At 40.2% G+C, this 21458-nt stretch overlaps 1 protein-coding gene across 1 annotated transcript; it reads left to right on the forward strand.

The window, feature by feature from the left end:
- The first annotated feature begins 19627 nt into the window (after nucleotides 1–19627).
- Nucleotides 19628–20080, forward strand: LOC149209003 (DNA damage-binding protein 1b-like). The gene has a single exon (XM_089398489.1). It carries the CDS (start codon nucleotides 19628–19630, stop codon nucleotides 20078–20080), a length of 453 nt encoding a protein of 150 aa, XP_089254615.1.
- The last annotated feature ends 1378 nt before the right edge of the window (nucleotides 20081–21458 follow it).

Genomic DNA, 21458 nt, shown 5'->3' on the forward strand with positions numbered 1-21458 from the left:
ACTATGCTCGGGACACTTTGTTTCATTTTTTAACGAACTTGACACAAGACAAGGAACTGTGCTCTGACGAAGCCTAGTTTCATTTTTTAAGGAGCTTGACATAGGAAAGGAAATATGCTCTCACCAAACCTAGTTTCATTTTTTAAGGAGCTTGACACCAGAAAGGAACTATGCTCCACCAAACCTCATCATAACGAATAGACAGTCAGGGCTTGCAAGATTGCCACTCCCGGTGGAAGGGAAACATCTTGGAAGTTAGGGCCCAATGCCCCTAGGACACTATGCATGAGGGCAGCATCACTGGATCCAGGCATGGGAAAGGTGGCCACGTAGTTGATCTGTGGTGGGGTAGATGCAACTAGTGGATGAAAACTAGGAGGGGACGACAACGGCGCAAGAGGCATCGGGGGACTAACGAATGACACTTGATCGATAGTCACAATTCTTCCATCGTGAGGAAAGCAAACCACATGGAAAAGCGAAGAAACGAGGGCCCCCATGGCATAAACATAGTCACGACCAAGGAGAAGACTAAAGTCTAAAACACCTTGGGTAACCAAGACGTCTATATAGACGGTTTTGCCTCCCAAAGTAATAGGGAACTTTGAGAGAACTCCTAGAGATGCACAGGCTCCTCCGTCGAAGGCCAACAGATTCTGAGTGACTGGCCCAAGCTGCGGGGAACCTAATGCTTGCCAAGTAGTGTACGGCATAAGATTGACAGACGCCCCTTCATCCAAAACAGTGCCAGGTACTGCCTTAGCACAGACATGTACTGTGATCTGGAAAGGCATATGGGATGGAAGGCGACCGGCGATCAGGCGATTCCAATCAAAGGAAGCGACCAGATTACTTGGTGGGGGAATCGTATGATTGCCCCCATGTGCTAAAGGAACCGAAGGAGAACCTTCGGGAGCAGCTGGGTTAGGAGAGTCATTTCGGGACTCAGGAGAATCTGAAGAGACGAGAAGAACATGGGCGTGATGCTCTTCCGAAACAGAGTGAGCGAGCAGCGGACTCGAGTCGACACTCTTTTCAACCAATGGTTGGTCTGGAACAGGTTGGGGACAGCCAGGTTCAGGAAGGGAGGCCTGGACAAGAGAAGAATATGAATCAATCTCTTTGTCAGCAGGGGAATGATCTGTGGCTATAGAGAGACGTTGATAGCCAACGGGAAGTTGGGGTGAAGGAGCTGTAAGACTTTCCAAGACCATGAGTGGACAAAGGTGAAAGGGATGATTGCCTTCACAAATTCTACAGGGGATTCGAATCTTCCCTTTTCTTTTACCATTCCCGACTGATAAGGTAGCATCGCCGTGAGGTTCAGAGGATGATGAGGGGCAGGCCGAATCGCGAGACCATACTTCTAGTACCCTGGGAATGCCAGGACAATCGCGAAGAAGATGGTCCTCCTTGCATAATCGACAAGGAAACTTGACCTTCCGCGGAGGAGCGGAAGGGGGCCCAACTTCAGGTATACTTGAGGGGGTAGCTACACTTGTAACCTCTCCCTTAGGAGCCTTCTTCTTCTTCGTCTTCTTCTTCTTCTTCTTCTTAGCCACCTAGTTACTCGAATCTAGACTTTCACCAGGTGAGGTAGAAGATGAGGACGTAGAAGTGGGCGTAGAAGGGGAGAGATCCACCTTAGAATCAACATGATGTTTTTCAGGTGGAGGGATGGATTGATTAGACGGTGAGATGGCAAGGACCAAAGAGGTGGAGAACAACCAAACCGACAACCCAACAGTTAACCCTGGGAGAGACAACGTTGCCATATAAGGAGCACCAACATTTCCAAAAGGAGCGAAATGACCAGGGTTCCCGTTAGAGGGGATCCCTGGGTTGGTGAACCCTGGAAAAGTTGCCATCGAGAACGAAAAGAAGCCTACTCAAGCTAACGCAAACAAGATCTAACCGGGTAAATGTGAACGCGGCCAAATAAATTTTAAGACAAAGGAACTGAACTTGACCTTTTCATGTTTTAAGAGTCGAGAAAAGGACAAAAAGATGACTCTAGTCTCCTTCGAATGTTTAGTGAGCCCGAAGTGAAAAATGCTCAGATGAGCCTTTTCGTTTAAGGAGTCTGAAAAGGATCAAAAGCGACTACTCTGGAGAACTAGGCAAAAAGGTTTACCAAACAAATCCGTAAAACTGCATATACACCTTGGCAGTGATATGAAAACCAAGGACTTCCAGTACGGCAGTCAATCTTCCCGAATGCTGTGTTCGGTGCGTTACGGCTTGTAAGGCGGCAGACACGGCTTCCTGTGGATCAAGGATGATAACCTAGTGGGGTCTCCCCATATACTCGATGGTACGTGGGAGCTCAAGTCTGTGCTAGACCACTTGTTGCGTCACGGAAGGAGGAATCACCCAACCTTAAGTGAAACAAAAGTGACTAGGTTTAATGACGCCGGAGCACGTCTCTAGCCTAGACCTCTAAACAGTGAGCGTTATGTTCCAATGCATTTTTAAGTTCATTCAGTTCATTCTACAGTTGATCTTTGATTAGGTTTTGATTTCTAGGTCCTACCGCATGTAATCTCTCACAATTCCCTAAATGAAAGCTATATGCCAAAAAGTATCATTTCGTTCGATGAACACTAACTACGAGGGAGTTGAGAACTTTTCAATCAAACAAAATGACCATAAACAATCAAGAACCACTCAAATGCAGCTAATAGAAATAAACGAAACCTTTCTTTAAAGTCACTAATCAATGAAAAGCTCTAATTTCCATTAACTAATTCAACACAAAAGAGACTGTTTGTTTTCTTTTCAATGGAAAAGTGCACTAAACAATAACACCGAGTAAAAGAGACAAATTTCACTCAATGAGAATACAATCAAGTCCGTAAATACCAAGGCGGTCCTTTAGAACCAAGAGAAGATCTCAAAGACCTCAATGGGCCATGTAATCTAAGCCCAAAACGAAGCCAAGCAAAATCCAAGCGAAAAGAAGAGAATCACTCGAATAACGCAATAAAAAGTTTAACAGTCACTGAACAAGTGCAAGAGAGTAACCAAAAAGTTGACTGGACCAACAGAAGACCAAAACTCCTAAGGAAGGCTTGATGCACAAAGCCACTAGAGATAACTGGTTCTTCACAGTGAATCGCCATTGTTGTGGTCACCAACAACCCCCCTCTTTGATTAATATTAGCAATAATATCAAGCAAAGGGGGACCCTTAACAAAAAATCTCAAAAATATTTTTATCAAAATTTTTGTATTTAACTCCCTAAAAGCTATATCGCATCGCAAAGAGAGAGTGAAGAGTTTTCCTATGCGCGTAAACAAGCTGCAAAGAAGCGATGTGAAATTCATCGCATCGCATATTTTGAAAACGCCCTTAAAAGAAAATAAAAAGGAATCGCCGACGGCCGATATTCGACGTCGCATATCGCAAACGTCGCAAAAGCAGCAAACAACGAGCAAATGAAAATTGCGATATTGCGATTTTCGATCCTACAAACTGTGATTTTGTGATTTGCGATTTGCGACGAATGAAACTATTAATTGCAGCCATACGAATCGCAGAAACTGCTCATCGCAAAGTTTCTTCGCATGATCTGTAAACCCAAAATTGAGCGCGCACCTTAAGGGAAATTAATGATGGCACGCCTGAGTATCCAAAGATGATCGTGTTGTGTTTTTCGAAGAGTCAAGTCATTATGAATGTCATGATTATGCGTTCATTAGAGTTTAAAGCTTTTATGTCAATCTTTTCGTCATGTCTCTTTTCCTTTGCGTGAACTGCAAGGCAACGACTAATATAAATCTATATGTAGGAAACATCTAAGGAAAAGGGGAAAGCGCCAACACTTAAAGAACAGAGAGGAGATGCCTTCGCAAATGAATGTCGCATGCAGCAGAGCCGCGGATTCTAGAGTATCACTCCACAGACACTGATGAAAATAGACTATCCAAGACTCAGAGTCAAAGGCGCACAAAAGCAGCATGTTTGCAAAAGATCCTGAAGCTCAGATTGGGTAAAGCAAAAAGAAAAACGCTGAAAAGGGATGATGCTTCAGAAAAGCCTGGAACAAAGAATGGAAGCAATTTTCAATACATAAGATTGTTCAGGCAACGAAATCCCTAACTCATTGAGTCATTCACACGGTCAGAAACCGAAATAGCAACAGCACAATCAGTTTGAAAGAAATCTGGGTTATACTAAGTATACACACAGCAAAAAACACCCAGCCAAAGGAAGATTTTCAAAAATATCTTCTAGTTTGTCAGAAAGAGGTGCCAGCTTTTGTTATTTCTACTTTCATCGCCCGAGCAAAAGGAAAAGACAACCAGCCGACTCTTTCCAGGCGAACCTCACGTTGCTTACAGCACTAAGGAGCAGATACAGAAACGGTTAGAAATTAGATTCAATTTTTAGAAACAAATTTGCTTTAGTAAAAGGGCGGTCATTTTAAGCCGTTCCCTAAATTTGTGTAATTAAGATTAGTTAGTTAGTAGTATTTAACCATTCTCATGGCATTTCGAGAAGGGTCCGGAAATTTGTCAAAAAACTTGTCCTCAGAACATGCACTTTTGCACCCTCGGAGGGGGTTTTTGATGAATGGATGGATCGAGATTTATTTATGTTTGCATTTTAATGTCTGCTACTGATGTTGCACTTCTGTACTTTTAGTAGATGTTAGAAGTAAGTAGTTATAAATCGTTATTGCTTGAAGTTTGTGAGTGAAAATCAGTCATAAATGGTACTTTTATCTCTTGATTAATTTCTGCTCATATTCTTAGAGTGATATACAGCTGATTTGTTTATATGTTGATGTATGAATGTCTGGATTACCATTTGGCACTTTTGTACGGTGGAATCATTTGTTTGTGCTTGACATATGGATAACTGATTATGCGATATGCTGTTCACAATTGTTTTGCCTAACTTCTTATGCAGAATGGTTCATCTTAATTGATTTATATTCTTATGATAGCTGAATGATCTTTATTACCAGTTGTTGTATGAAATCTTTCTAGATCGCATAATGAAAGAATTTTACCCCGGGTTAGTATAGATTAGATGTGCTGTTTTTGTTAGATTACAGTAGCATAGAGTCAGTTTAGAGTCTAGAATTAAATTAGTTTAAAATTACCTTTAGATTAGTATCTTCAAAATCTACACACACACACACACACATCTTTTAGATTGGGAAGCTGGTCCCATTATCCCCATTTGGACCCGCTACACCAAACGGGCAAGGAGCCGCCAACCAGGTTCCCGACCGGGTGGGTATCCCCCTTGTTGTTGACCCGATTTCGGGGCCCTCAACATTTGAGGGCCCCGAAATCGCGTCAACAACAAGGGGGATACCCACCCGGTCGGGAACCTGGTTGGCGGCTCCTTGACCGTTTGGTGTAGCGGGTCCGACTAGGGATAATGGGACCAGCTTCCCAATCTAAAAGATGTGTGTGTGTGTGTAGATTTTGAAGATACTAATCTAAAGGTAATTTTAAACTAATTTAATTGGAGACTCTAAACTGACTCTATGCTACTGTAATCTAACAAAAACAGCACATCTAATCTATACTAACCCGGGGTAAAATTCTTTCATTATGCGATCTAGAAAGATTTCATACAACAACTGGTAATAAAGATCATTCAGCTATCATAAGAATATAAATCAATTAAGATGAACCATTCTGCATAAGAAGTTAGGAAAAACAGTTGTGAACAACATATCGCATAATCAGTTATTCATATGTCAAGCACAAACAAATGATTCCACCGTACAAAAGTGCCAAATGGTAATCCAGACATTCATACATCAACATATAAACAAATCAGCTGTATATCACTCTAAGAATACGAGCAGAAATTAATCAAGAGATAAAAGTACCATTTATGACTGATTTTCACTCACAAACTTCAAGCAATAACAATTTATCTCTACTTACTTCTAACATCTACTAAGAGTACAGAAGTGCAACATCAGTAGCAGACATTAAAATGCAAACATAAATAAATCTCAATCCATCCATTCATCAAAAACCCCCTCCGAGGGTGCAAAAGTGCATGTTCTGAGGACAGGTTTTTTGACAAATTTCCGGACCCTTCTCCAAATGCCACGAGAAGGGTTAAATACTACTAACTAACTAATCTTAATTACACAAATTTAGGGAACGACTTCAAATGACCGCCCTTTTACTAAAGCAAATTTATTTCTAAAAATTGAATCTAATTTCTAACCGTTTCTGTATCTGCTCCTTAGTGCTGTAAGCAACGTGAGGTTCGCCTGGAAAGAGTCGGCTGGTTGTCTTTTCCTTTTGCTCGGGCAATGAAAGTAGAAATAACAAAAGTTGGCACCTCTTTCTGACAAACTAGAAGATATTTTTGAAAATCTTCCTCTGGCTGGGTGTTTTTTGCTGTGTGTATACTTAGTACAACCCAGATTTCTTTCAAACTGATTGTGCTGTTGCTATTTCGGTTTCCGGCCGTGTGAATGACTCAATGAGTTAGGGATTTCATTGCCTGAACAATCTTACGTATTGAAAATTGCTTCTATTCTTTGTTCCAGGCTTTTCTGAAGCATCATCCCTTTTCAGCGTTTTTCTTTTTGCTTTACCCAATCTGAGCTTCAGGATATTTTGCAAACATGCTGCTTTTGTGCGCCTTTGACTCTGAGTCTTGAATAGTCTATTTTCATCAGTGTCTGTGGAGTGATACTCTGAAATCCGCGGCTCTGCTGGATGCGACATTCATTTGCGAAGGCATCTCCTCTCTGTTCTTCAAGTATTGGCGCTTTTCCCTTTTCCTTGGATGTTTCCTGCATATAGATTTATATTAGTTGCTGCCTTGCAGTTCACACAAAGGAAAAGATACATGACGAAAAGATTGACACAAAAGCTTTAAACTCTAATGAATGCATAATCATGACACTCATAATTACTTGACTCTTGAAAAACGCAACACGATCATCTTTGGATACTCAGGCGTGCCATCATTAATTTCCGTTAAGGTGCGCGCTCGATTTTGGGTTTACAGATCATGCCGAAGAAACTTTGCGATGAGTGGTTTTTGTGATTCATATCGCAGCAATTAATAGTTTCATTCGTCGCAGATCGCAAATCGCAAAATCGCAGTTTATAGGATCGCAGATCGCAAATCGCAATATCGCAATTTTCATTTGCTCGTTGTGTGCTGCTTTTGCGACGTTTGCGATATGCGACGTCACATATCGGCCGTCGGCGATTCCTTTTTATTTTCTTTTAAGGGCGTTTTCAAAATATGCGATGCGATGAATTTCGCATCGCTTCTTTGCAGCTTGTTTACGCGCATAGGAAAACTCTTCACTCTCTCTTTGCGATGCAATATAGCTTTTAGGGAGTTAAATACAAAAATTTTGATAAAAATATTTTTGAGATTTTTTGTTAAGGGTCCCCCTTTGCTTGATATTATTGCTAATATTAATCAAAGAGGGGGGTTGTTGGTGACCACAACAATGGCGATTCACTGTGAAGAACCAGTTATCTCTGCTTTTCTATTGACATTTCCACTTCCGAAACAGAAAAATTTTCATATGTCTAAATTTTGTTATGGACAGATAGAGTAGATTACCCCTCATCCTGTCAATGATACTTTGTTTCAACCCTTCTTTTATTCCAATTGTCTGCTTCCTTTAGGCTTAGTTCTTGCATTCCTACCAGACATTACTTGGTCCTTTTTTAAAGATAAAATAAGGTCTTCTCTGTGTACTGGCTTTAAACTATGCTCATTTGTCGTAGGTAGAGCCTCTGCTGCCTGTAAGCGTCCATAGCCTCGACAGGGTTACCATGTTATCCAGCAATGATCCTTTTTCCTGCTTGAGGTTATTTACAACATTTCAGAGAAAAATCCTTTTTGGCACTTTTTCCTTTTTTATTCTCTAAAGAACAATGTCTTGGTTTGGTGGCCAAATTATGATACAGTCATTCACTTGATTTACACTTTTGCTGAACAAGTTGGCTCGTGATGAGACCCCTTGTCTTTTGATTGCAACAATCTTGAGTCGTTGCCTTGTTTTGATAAACAGTATTGGCAAAGTCAGCAAGTTATAATATCTGTGATCATGATAAGCCGGCTCGTGATGAGACCTCTTATTCTTTGAGATATAGTGTTTTCTCGGATTGTTTCTCTGAATGCTGCGGTTTCCTTTAGCAGGGAGGAAGTCATTGTTTTTCCTTAAGAAAGCTCTGGACGACAATAATAGAGTTTTGAAAATAACAACTTTGCAGAGAATATTTATTTTATTATTGATGATACCTTTCATTGTGCTGGGATAAAACAATTTTTAACCAAAGGTTGATTTCATCAAAGTCTTTTGAAAGGTTGAAACTAATATCATTATTCAGGCTAAAGTTAACTCTATTTGTCAATAATAAAAATTAGATTTTTCGAAAAGCTTTGCTATTTGTACAAGTGAAATCAAAATCTGATAGAGAGTTAGTGTGCTCTTTCATGAATCTTATTCAATGATCATTTACAACCGGTTTTATTTATAAGAAAGAGAAAAAATAAATAAAAGAAACTAAAACTATCTTACAAAAATAGAAGAGAGTGATCTTCTATGGAAAATACATTTTAAGAATCTGTCCATTCACAGGCAAAGAATCTCTTCTACCTGCCAAATCCTGCAACATAAACGTCGATGGGCCTATGACTTCTACAATCTGAAAAGGACCAAGCCACAACTTCTGAAATTTCGTATGTTTGCCCTTTTCTTCATGAGCCTTATCCCATTTCAAAACTAAATCTCCCATCTGAAAGTTCTTTCTGGTTATGATGACTGAGTCAAAAGAGGATTTTATTAGCGCTTGGTGGTGAGCATGGGTTTTCTTAGCTTGTTCTCGGCGTTCTTCTAGTTTGATTATCTCCATTTGTCTTAATTGCAAAGAGGAAGTAGATACTTCATCGATGTGTTGTACTAAAGACAAAGAGGGAATGACTAAGTGAGTTGGAAGAACCACTTCTTTCCCATAAACTAAATTAAAGGGAGAAGTGCTGATTGAAGCTTTCTTCGTGATTCTATCTGCCCATAAAGCATTAACCAGTGCTTTGTGCCAATTCTTTTGGTTTTGGTCAACTGTTCTTTTGATAATCCTGATTAGGTTTTTGTTTGTTGATTCAGCCAACCCATTACCTTGCGGATAGTAATTAGCGGAATATTTCAATTTTAACCCTCTTTTTAATGCAAACTCAGTCATTGCATTTCCAGAAAAGTATGATGCATTATCAAACATTAAGGCCGTTGGCAATCCAAACCTAGTGATGATAAATTGATCTATGAATTCAATAATGTTTTAAGAATTAACTGTCTTGAGAGGAACTGCTTCTACCCATTTAGTAAAATAATATGTTGCCGTGAGAATATACCTATGCTGCTTAGAAGAGTGAGGAACGATCTCACCTATTATGTCCAAGCCCCATTGGCTGAGTGGTTGCTCGATGTTGACCGACTGTAGTGGCATGGACGATTTCCTTTGTTTCCCTGCAGCAGTCTGGCAGATTTGGCATTTCCTTACGTAATTGTATGAGTCTTTGAACAACGTGGGCCAATAATATCCTGCACGTAAGATCTTATGCGCAGTAGTCTCTCCAGCATAGTGTCCACCTGCTGGTCCATCATGGAGTTCCTGCAAAACCTTTTCGGCTTCAGTTTTCTCAAGACACCTAAGAAGTATAGAATCATAATTCCTTTTAAACATAACATCATTTATGAGCTGGTATTTTTTAGCTTTCAACCTCAGAGCTCTTCTCTTGGTGTGATCCAGGTGTGATGGAGCATACCCGTTCTTAAGATAATAAATGGTGTCCACATATAATGATTCTGCGTCGTTTAGGCTTACCTCATACGTGTGTACCTCTTTAGATGAGTTCTCAGGAATTTGCGATGCTCCAGCTAACATTTTGCAGAAGCCTTGACCCCTTACGATGTTTGCTGGTTTGATCTCAAGATCGTATTCTTGTAGAGCGGTAATCCAATTTGCTCTCTTTTCGCCCACATCCTTCTGTACCAACAAGTTTCTTACCGCTGGAAACAGTACTACGACTTTGGTATGGGCTTTAAGTAAGAAAGGTCTGAAATATTTGATCGCTTTGAAAACAGCATAAGCCTGTTTCTCCACGTATGAGTAATTGAGTTCAGCACCTTGTAAGTTCGAGCTGAAGAATGCGATTGGAGCTTCCGCCTTCTCTTGATTTACTTGAGTCAAAATCGCGGCATAAGATTTCTCTGAGGCAAGAGTGTATAAGATGAAAGATTCTGAAAAATTTGGGGTAGCTAAAGATGGAGCGTTGATGATAGCTTGTTTGATCAAGTTGAATGCTTCGTGCTCATCTATGCCCCATTTAAAATTTGAATTCTTTTTTATCATATTTTGTAAAGGAGAAATAATACGTGAAAAATCAGGGACAAACCTTTTTACAAAATTGATTTTTCCAAGGAAAGATTGCATGGCCTTTTTGTTATGGGGTATGGATATTTCGGAAATTTCTTTGATTCTGTCAGGTTCAATGTGAATACCAGATTTCGACACTATGAATCCGAGCAATTTCCCTTCACTTAATGCGAAAAAAGATTTCTTTGGGTTAAGTGAAATTCCATACCTTAAGCATCTTTGAAAGATTTGTTTCAAGTCTTTGAGATGGTCGCTTCGCTTCTTGGAGTACACTGTTATATCATCCAGGTAAATCACTACCGATTTATTGACTAAACCTTTAAATGCGATGTCCATGGCTCTCTGAAAGGTAGCGCCATCATTGATCAGACCAAATGGCATCTTCGATATGCGTATGTGCCCCACTTGGTTCGGAATGTGGTTTTCAACTGATCATCGGGATGTACTAGCACTTGATTGTATCCTGAAAATCCATCCAGAAAAGACATTAATTTTGAGCCGCTACTGCCTGTAGTATTTGCTCCATAGGTGGGAGGGAAAATTATCTTTCTGACAGGCTTTGTTGAGATTTCGGAAATCAATACAGATTCTAATATCTCCGTTTTTCTTCCTAACAGGCACCATATTGGATACCCATTTGGAGTGTCTGACTGGGAAAATTATTCTGGCTCTCAACAATTTATTTAGCTCAGTCTTTATCTGATTTTCTAAGTTGGGGTGGATTTTTCTGAGCTTTTGCTGGACAGGTTTTTCATTGTCAATCATAGGGATAGTGTGTTGAATGATAGCAGTGTTGTATGTTTTCAGCTCATCGTAATTCCATGCAAAAACGTTTTTGTATTGTCTCACAAGACGGATATATGTTGATTTTTCTTCAGGGGCTAGGCCGTGGCCCAGATTAACGTTTTGCGGCTTCTAATCGGTTCCTAGGTTCACTAATTCATAGTTCAGAGTTGAACTGTAGAGTTTAGAATTGGCAGACCTTTTAAACCGACTTTTCAAATCATATAAATCTTCTAACTTAACCACCGATTTAGGTATAGTGTTATCAGTGCTATTTTGCTGAATTTGGTCATCGTGATGGTCTTCGTCAAGAGTAGGATCCTTCAGAAGTGAGGAAATTTACAATGTCTGGATCGTCATTGAATACTCTCCAGTTGGTGATGTTGTCAGGGATGGATGGTTTAAAGATTAATTCTATTGAAAACCTATCGGGATTAAAATCTTCGGAGGGAATCAGTCTAGAGGCTAGTTAGCTAACAGGTCTGCGCTCGCATTTTGGAGTCTTGGGATTGACAAAATATTGAATGCTATGAAATGTGAAGTCAGATCTTGTACTAAAGATTGATATTGCTTTAAATGAATTGATAGGCAATGTATGGTGTTACGTACCTGTTTGACGACAATTTCGGAATCTCCAAAGACTTGAAGATACTTAACATTCAAGTCGATTGCTTTGTATAGGCCTTGCACCAAGGTTTCGTATTCCGCTGTATTGTTTGTGCAATCGAACTCAAGTCTGCATGTAAGCATGGTCTTGTTCCCATCTGGGTTAATCATAACGCATCCTGCTCCTGCTCCCTCGTTAGATTTAGAGCCATCAAAATATAATTTCCAAAATAAAGATGTATTTACAGAATTATCTAAAAAATTAAAACACTTTGAATCATCAATTTGGGAAAAATTTTCAACTTGGGACACAACTGAATTTTCTAAGTAAGGTGAAGTGTGAGCATTGAAATTTCCGAGGAAAGAATCTACCGAGTAATTGCCTATGATACTGTTGTTGTATGCTATTGCTTCGTTCTCTCCTTCCAATTCTGTCACTATGTACTTTTGGTGCAATTCTCGTTCAACCTTTATTTGGTTGGGTTTACCGTTGTAGGGTAACCACATGTGCGACCAGTCGGTTGATAAATATCCGTGGAGTTTCTCGGACCAATCCCTGCTAAGAATTAAACCATAGAATTTAGGGATATCAGCTACTAGAATGTCGATAACCTGACATACTTTCGGGTTAGACGACAACCTTATGGTCACCTGGTTAAGTTCACCAATCACTTCGACTTGAGATCGATCAAGTTGAACTATGCGCACTGCAGATTTCTGAGGTTGAACATTCAATTTGGCACATATTGATCTGGGTAGAATATTCGTTGAAGCACCAGAATCAATCAGGCAATTGTGCACGTTTTTATTGAAAATTTCATAAGTGAGGAGAAAAGGAGGAGTATGGGATCTTGACCTTCCTCCAATCAAGGAAATGTCATTCGGATCAATCTTATTGATCATGTTGGTTGGAGGTCTTCCCATGTTGTGGGAAGCTACAGCTGTAGGTAAAGATGTAGTAGGCACGGCATGTAATTCTTTCATCATTATTTTCTGTTGATGTTTCAATTTTCTCAATTCGTACAGAGTGATATTAGCCCTAGTCTTTTTCATGTCATCGATAATGTTATACTCCATTTCATCCGACACTATCAGTGTTCTTGATGGAGGTGCTTGATCTGATTGGACTGGGCTAAATTGGGTCGCTCTAGCGGTTGTTTTCTTTGTTGCGACCTTATCTTTTGTTGCAGGGATTGCGCCCTTCTGTTTAGGGGTAGTTTGGGGAGGATCAAGTTGATTTTTGCTTCGTGTGCTAACTGGAAATGCTTCTTGATCCTCTTCTTGTGGGAGGATGAAATCCCACATTCCTTGTAGTTCCACAACTTCTTCATCATCGGTCTGCCCTTCAGTGGTATTCTCTTCTTCTTCTTCTTCTTCAGATTCGACGTTTGAGACAACATTTGGTGGTTTCACCTCCATGGGAAGGTTTCTTTTAAAAGATCTGTAGGGCTTTCTTGAAGAAGTTTCTGCTACTTGCTTTCTTATGTCAATCATCTCGTTGGACATGGCCTTTAACACCTTTTGTAATCCTTCCATATCGAAAGGATCTTTCGTTTGCTTCTTCTTGGTGTCTTCTTTGAAAGAGATCTTCTTAGATTTTCGTTCTTCTCTTGCAGATCTCTTTTCTAGGGAAACTACACGTTTTTCTACTGCTAACGCCTCAGTTAAGTTTTCAACTAAGGTCGTCTTTTTTGCCCTATCTATGAAGATAGCCAAGTTAGATGGTAAGGCCGTGATGTACCATTCACATCTTACTTCCTCGCTGGGTTGAGAAGCAGCGGGAATCTTGTTGAACCGTAAATTGAAATCTTTAATGGGTTCTCTAGCCTCAGCTTTAAGATTAGATAGGTCATTGATCAATGTCGTTGTTGATCTGTCATCGCCAAACTTGGTGAGGAATTGACTTTGAAAAATGTCCCAACTTGTGATGGACCCGAAAGGTAACGAAAAGTACCATGACCCGGCTGTTCCTTGCATTGTGTAAGGAAAAAGTCGGACGACAGCATCTTCGTTGGTAACTCCGTTGAGATTAACAGAAAGCATGAAATTATTGATATGCTCTTCAGCTAGCATGCCTGTTTCTGGATTGAATTTAGGTAGCCACTTCTCAGGATGGGCTGGTATTGGGCTCAGGGGTGGAGGCATTAAAACCGCCCCAGGATTGTTCCATGGAGACCGGGCCATCGTTGAGCCGCTAGTTAATGAGAGTGCAGAAGACGGTCCCTGATGCTGAGAAGATGAAGGTATTATGATCCTTGATGATTGAAGAGGAGGTGTTGTGGAAGATGGATGAGTGATTTGGGATGAGGATGTGGGTGGTTGACTTCGCGGTGAGGGTGTTGAAATGGACGAAGTGGATGAAAGAGTCTCACGGTCAGACTCTGGTGGTGCTTTCCTTGCTCTCTTCCTAGTAGGGAGAGGGAGTTCACTTGGTTGAATACCAAATTTTTCACTCTTCAATCTGGTCAGAGGATGAGCAGGATTGTACTGCGAAGTCACGCTGCTGTTAGATTTATCAGACCTATGAGAAAAAATAGAGAATCCCTGGAGTTTACGAATCAAAGTTTGAATTTCAGGGGGTTCAATAATGAGTTGGTCTGATATATTGGAGTAGGTAGCAGCGGTGGATACTCGAGCGACTTCTAACTCTGGGTTTAACCGTAGTGGAGAAGTCGGGGGAGTTGAGGAGGGTGATTTACTCTCAGAATGGCATTTAGATTTTGACTTAGTTGCCATTCATAGTTCGTGGCCCTCCTTCTAGCGCCAAATATGTTGAGGGCCCCAAAATCGGGTCAACAACAAGGGGGATACCCACCCGGTCGGGAACCTGGTTGGCGGCTCCTTGCCTGTTTGGTGTAGCGGGTCCGACTAGGGATAATGGGACCAGCTTCCCAATCTAAAAGATGTGTGTGTGTGTAGATTTTGAAGATACTAATCTAAAGGTAATTTTAAACTAATTTAATTCTAGACTCTAAACTGACTCTATGCTACTGTAATCTAACAAAAACAGCACATCTAATCTATACTAACCCGGGGTAAAATTCTTTCATTATGCGATCTAGAAAGATTTCATACAACAACTGGTAATAAAGATCATTCAGCTATCATAAGAATATAAATCAATTAAGATGAACCATTCTGCATAAGAAGTTAGGCAAAACAGTTGTGAACAGCATATCGCATAATCAGTTATTCATATGTCAAGCACAAACAAATGATTCCACCGTACAAAAGTGCCAAATGGTAATCCAGACATTCATACATCAACATATAAACAAATCAACTGTATATCACTCTAAGAATATGAGCAGAAATTAATCAAGAGATAAAAGTACCATTTATGACTGATTTTCACTCACAAACTTCAAGCAATAACGATTTATCTCTACTTACTTCTAACATCTACTAAGAGTACAGAAGTGCAACATCAGTAGCAGACATTAAAATGCAAACATAAATAAATCTCGATCCATCCATTCATCAAAAACCCCCTCCGAGGGTGCAAAAGTGCATGTTCTGAGGACAATTTTTTTGACAAATTTCCGGACCCTTCTCCAAATGCCATGAGAAGGGTTAAATACTACTAACTAACTAATCTTAATTACACAAATTTAGGGAACGGCTTCAAATGACCGCCCTTTTACTAAAGCAAATTTATTTCTAAAAATTGAATCTAATTTCTAACCGTTTCTGTATCTGCTCCTTAGTGCTGTAAGCAACGTGAGGTTCGCCTGGAAAGAGTCGGCTGGTTGTCTTTTCCTTTTTCTCGGGCGATGAAAGTAGAAATAACAAAAGCTGGCACCTCGCTCTGACAAACTAGAAGATATTTTTGAAAATCTTCCTCTGGCTGGGTGTTTTTTGCTGTGTGTATACTTAGTATAACCCAGATTTCTTTCAAACTGATTGTGTTGTTGCTATTTCGGTTTCCGGCCGTGTGAATGACTCAATGAGTTAGGGATTTCGTTTCCTGAACAATCTTACGTATTGAAAATTGCTTCCATTCTTTGTTCCAGGTTTTTCTGAAGCATCATCCCTTTTCAGCGTTTTTCCTTTTGCTTTACCCAATCTGAGCTTCAGGATCTTTTGCAAACATGCTGCTTTTGTGTGCCTTTGACTCTGAGTCTTGGATAGTCTATTTTCATCAGTGTCTGTGGAGTGATACTCTGGAATCCGCGGCTCTGCTGCATGCGGCATTCATTTGCAAAGGCATCTCCTCTCTGTTCTTCAAGTATTGGCGCTTTCCCCTTTTCCTTGGATGTTTCCTGCATATAGATTTATATTAGTTGCTGCCTTGCAGTTCACGCAAAGGAAAAGAGACATGACGAAAAGATTGATATAAAAGCTTTAAACTCTAATGAACGCATAATCATGACACTCATAATGACTTGACTCTTCGAAAAACGCAACACGATCATCTTTGGATACTCAGGCGTGCCATCATTAATTTCCCTTAAGGTGCGCGCACGATTTTGGGTTTACAGATCATGCCGAAGAAACTTTGCGATGAGTGGTTTCTGCGATTCGTATCGCAAAAATTAATAGTTTCATTCGTCGCAGATCGCAAATCGCAAAATCGCAGTTTGTAGGATCGCAGATCACAAATTGCAATATCACAATTTTCATTTGCTCGTTGTGTGCTGCTTTTGCGACGTTTGCGATATGCGACGTCGCATATCGGCCATCGGCGATTCCTTTTTATTTTCTTTTAAGGGCGTTTTCAAAATATGCGATGCGATGAATTTCGCATCGCTTCTTTGCAGCTTGTTTACGCGCATAGGAAAACTCTTCACTCTCTCTTTGCGATGCGATATAGCTTTTAGGGAGTTAAATACAAAAATTTTGATAAAAATATTTTTGAGATTTTTTGTTAAGGGTCCCCCTTTGCTTGATATTATTGCTAATATTAATCAAAGAGGGGGGTTGTTGGTGACCACAACACAAGGCAGTCCTTTAGAACCAAGAGAAGATCTCAAAGACCTCAATGGGCCATGTAATCTAAGCCCAAAATGAAGCCAAGCAAAATCCAAATGAAAAGAAGAGAATCACTCGAATAATGCAATAAAAAGTTTAACAGTCACTGAACAAGTGCAAGAGAGTAACCAAAAAGTTGACTGGACCAACAGAAGACCAAAACTCCTAAGGAAGGCTTGATGCACAAAGACACTAGATGCCCTAGGGCTAAAATGTGAAATCGGTGGAAAATGGCAAACACCCAAAGTATGCAAATGTAATCTATGCACACTTTTCATTCATATCCTGAAAATGAGAATTCTAATTATGCAAGTCTGATCTATGCAAGAGAATTCTCAAACACACGATGATTCTAATGTAATCTAAGAACCAATCAAGTGCAAATCAGGAAAAACGGGTGTGAGTTCCAAAGATCATAAACTAAAAACACTCAAAGGCGATTAATTATCAAAGGAAATAAAATTAATAATTTGCCAAAAAAAAACTCAAAACCAGTCAAACAAGACTCTGACACACTCAAGTGATTGAAAAAGGTGTAGCTAGACACAAAACCCAAGCTTGGAAGGCTGCAAACAAGCAAACTGGAAAAGTTCACAGGCCTGGCGCAACTTTCAGGCGGAAAACTAGCGCCAATTGAGGATTGGCGCGAACTATACACTGGCAAGTGGCGCCAATTGGCGCGACTGTCATGCAAAAAAGAGCGCCAATCAAGTTTGCTAGCTTAAAAATAAAAACAAGCAGTCCAAGGCTTGGTCGACAGTATCCAGGCAGACCAGGAAGCAAGAGACAGCAAGAAATCCAACCCAGAAAGCTATCTAAGCAATCCAAACAAGAGAAAACCAAAGAGACAAGACAAACTCCAAGTTGTTTAGTCCGTAAACCAAACCGGAGATTGACTGAAGTGGCATTGATCTACTTCACTAATGCAAAGAAATAGCGTTTCGAAGGCTATCTGGCCATACTTCGGGCTCCATCTAAAGTTTACAAATCAAACAACAAGCTAACTCCCCAGCGGAGTCGCCAAATTGTTGTGGAGGTAAATCTCCTCTACGGACAAAGGCGATCCCTACTAGCCCAGACCGGGTCTAGCAACAATCAAACAATGCTATCACGCAAGTTCCTAATTTCAAATTAAAGGTGGATGATGAGAACCTACTTGGATTCCAACGCTAATATTCGTAGAAGAGACGTCGCTCTCGTTCCTTTGCTTCGGCCGGTCACGATCCCCACGATCTCCGTGATTGGACACCTGCACATGCAAAGAACAACACAAATACAAGCATAAAATCCAATAGATGCAATTATATATCAGTCAGAAAAGATATAACTCAACATCAATCATTACAAAGGACAATGAGAGTGGAACCATAATGATAGTCATCTATTATTGATAATCAAAGAAGAATACAACCATAGTTCTGACATCAAATCCTCCTTTGGCTAGGTGACCAGCTACACAAGTCTTGCAAAGCTTGTTGGGATGGGAAACAAGCCTCTCTCTCCTTGGTGACAAGAATCTCCTCACTTAGATTTTTCCTTATGGATGCAAAAAAGGCTCTTGCAACTTCAATCTCTTGAACTCCTGGAATTCTTGCTATCTTAGCACTAGCACTAGCTGGAACTAGCTTGTTCAAGGCAAAAGAACAAGCTTTTATAGATAGAGGGGAAGGAGATAGGATCAACCACAATATTCATGGGATTGGCTTTATCACTAAGAAGCTTCCATGAAAGGTGGCAAACCACTTCCCTTCTATGGAGATTCGAAGCCAAAACATCCTAACTCAACAAAGATTCAGTTGGTGAATGGGTTAAGGAGAACCTTCGGAAGTTTGTTCGTTAAAAACGTTACCCAACTGGGTTGGCGCGAGTGTGACTCTAAGACAGAGTGCCAACTGGCGCGCCCTCTTTAGAGGATTTCCCCCATTGGCGCGGGAAGTATACTGCAGACCCGCGCTAATGCAAAAAGGGCTGTTTTATGGGTATTCTGCAGGAGATGTCTTCAGGGCATATGAAGCTCACTCTTAGAGGAATATAATGCAAGTGGTTTCAGGTCATGCCACTTCTCATAGGTCCTGAAATGAGTCCTCTAGTGTGCGGGAGAGGGGTAACAGGGACGGTGACAAATTACTGTGTAACACTTATATAACCTAACATTGAATGTGAGCAGTGGGGAGCTTTCTGAAGGAGAAAAGAAAAGGATTTCCTTGCCTACCAAGGGAATAAATCTGAGGACTTTTCGTCATAAGAATGCAGTGCATGTGTTAGCGTTAGGTGACAGGGCCGCAGTTATTTGCAGTAGTAACCTGAGGTTGGCATATAGTAATGTGAGTGTGGGAAAAGTTAATCATATGTGTTCTTTCCATTCAAAATCTTTCCCTAACAACATTGTGGTTGTAAAGGAAGACATGCTTTCTTTTGGTTCAATCGATAATATTAAGAATATTTACATCTCATCAGTTCATCTTGAGGAACACCCATATCGTATTTGCTATCAAGGCAAGTCTGGAACATTTTCCATCTGCAGCATGAAGCATGGTTATGATCAAATGCAAAAACACTTCATTCGTCTCTTAGATGAAAAGACATTTGAAAATATTTCATCATATCCACTGGATATGTATGAAGAAGGTTGTTCAATTCTCAGTTGTTCATTTATAGATGATCATAACACTACCTATTGTTGTGTTGGGACAGCTTATCGGTATCCTGATCAGGAAAATATATGTAAGAAGGGCCGAATTTTGGTCTTTTCGGTTGGAAACAGATAACTGCGTCTGGTTACAGAGAAGGAGACAAAGGGTGCTGTATACAATCTCAATGCTTTTAATGGAAAATTAGTTGCAGGAATCAACGAAAAGATTTAGTTGTACAAATGGATGATCCGTGATGATGTTTCTAGGGAGCTGGAGTATGAATGTGGGCATCCTGGGCATGTGTTTGCACTCTGTGTAAAAACTCGTGGGGATTTTATCTTAGTTGGTGATTATGTGCAATCTATGTATTTGTTGGTATATAAGAATATTGATGAGAGGGGCGGCATATTAGAAGAGAAGGCTCGCGATCATAGTGTAAACTACATGACTGTTGTAGAATTTCTGGATGATGATACGTACGTTGGTGCAAATCAGAATGATTTCAACATTTTTGTGGTGAAGAAAAAGAACGATGCTGCAATTGATTTTGAAGAGGAAAGAAAATTGAAAGTTGAAGGTGAATTTGGTGGCAGCTCATGTTCGAGGAATGGCTCAAGGGAAAGGTTCAATGGAAGTGATGAACAACATAGAAAATGGGTCATGAGAGATGAGAGAATGGCCCTACAAAGGAAATAAGGATGAAATTGGCAGTGCAACGCATAGGATGACTGGTGCGACGCACTAGATGCGCGCGGCGCATCGTGACATTTTCCACAGGGCAGAATTGCACGGGCGCGGTGCACTGGTGATGCACGGCACATACCCAATGTGGCGCGGCACATACAGCCCAAAGTCTTGAATTTGCTCGAAATTTCTCCAGCTTTTGAGAAAATAAATCCTGGGTAGACTCGAGTTGTTGACTCCATGCCTGATATTGACAATACTTCTCAATCACTTTTGGCATTTATTGGAAATGAAAATGTACATGGACTCTATGATTTCTTGCTTAATCATAGGTCATTTCTCAGCTCAGTAGCTTGTGTTGATGTTCCATTATTATATTCGCCAGTGGAATTTCAGAATGCATCACTTCATGCGCCAGAAGTTAGTTGCAAGCAAATGAATCGAGCAGACGCAGTTTGTAAGCCATCCATAAAGCCCGTGGAAGTTGAAACATTGTTGAAGAGTTCATCTGTTAAGATGATTGATATTGGGAAATATTCAGAATTGATCAAGCTGCTTCCTTCAGTTATACTCTCCAGCAATGAAAAATACTTTGTTCAATCATGGGGTGTGAACAAGCTTTGTGTTGTGGATTCTTCAATCAAGTTGATTGCTTTGTATATGTTGATCTTTGCATGTGAAAACACCATTCCAAAGGACCTTGTTGTATTGCTGAAATGCCACAAACAAAGATTAGATTTTTTTTTTTTTTTTTTTTTACCTGTTGGGATTGTAGAAATACCAACACCAGGAAATGTGATGGAGAAGGCCTCAACACTTAATGATTGCAACATTACATTCGAATTGGAGCAGGAAGAAGCTAGGAAGGGTCATCAGTACAAAATGGTCACAGATGAAGTGAAGTCAATATCTAGACGCACATCTCAAAAAAGAGAAGAGATTGAAGAGAGTGAAATTCATATATCTTTTGATATCCCTACCACATTACTGGGGTTGGTGCAATGTTTTCTCTTGGCTATTATGTGTCATGTCATCAGAGGAATTCCTTCTCTCAAGTGTTATGGTTTAGCAGATCATGGGTTTTGTTGTGTTGGAAACTATTACGAGGGTGGTGAAGGAAAATTTTTGAAATTAGCTATCCAACATCTTTTGGCATTGGAGATAAAACTGTAAACAAGTCTTAATTCTGAAAGTTGCCCATATTTTGTAAAGCAAAGCGAAAATCATAGAACCGTGAATGCCCATATTAATATTAATTTTCCCAAGGCGTCAACTGGAAACCAATTTTTTGATGAGTATGATTTCATTTTGACAGAAGAGGAGAACAATTATGTGGGGAGAAATTTTAGCAGGGAGAAAACTATTGCATGTACTTTTGGAACAGAAGTTG

This window comes from Pinus tabuliformis, chromosome 1_2 (genome assembly GCF_031772625.1).
Source record: "Pinus tabuliformis cultivar Carrire ecotype Pingquan chromosome 1_2, CPIR1, whole genome shotgun sequence".
NCBI classification, from domain to species: Eukaryota; Viridiplantae; Streptophyta; class Pinopsida; order Pinales; family Pinaceae; genus Pinus; species Pinus tabuliformis.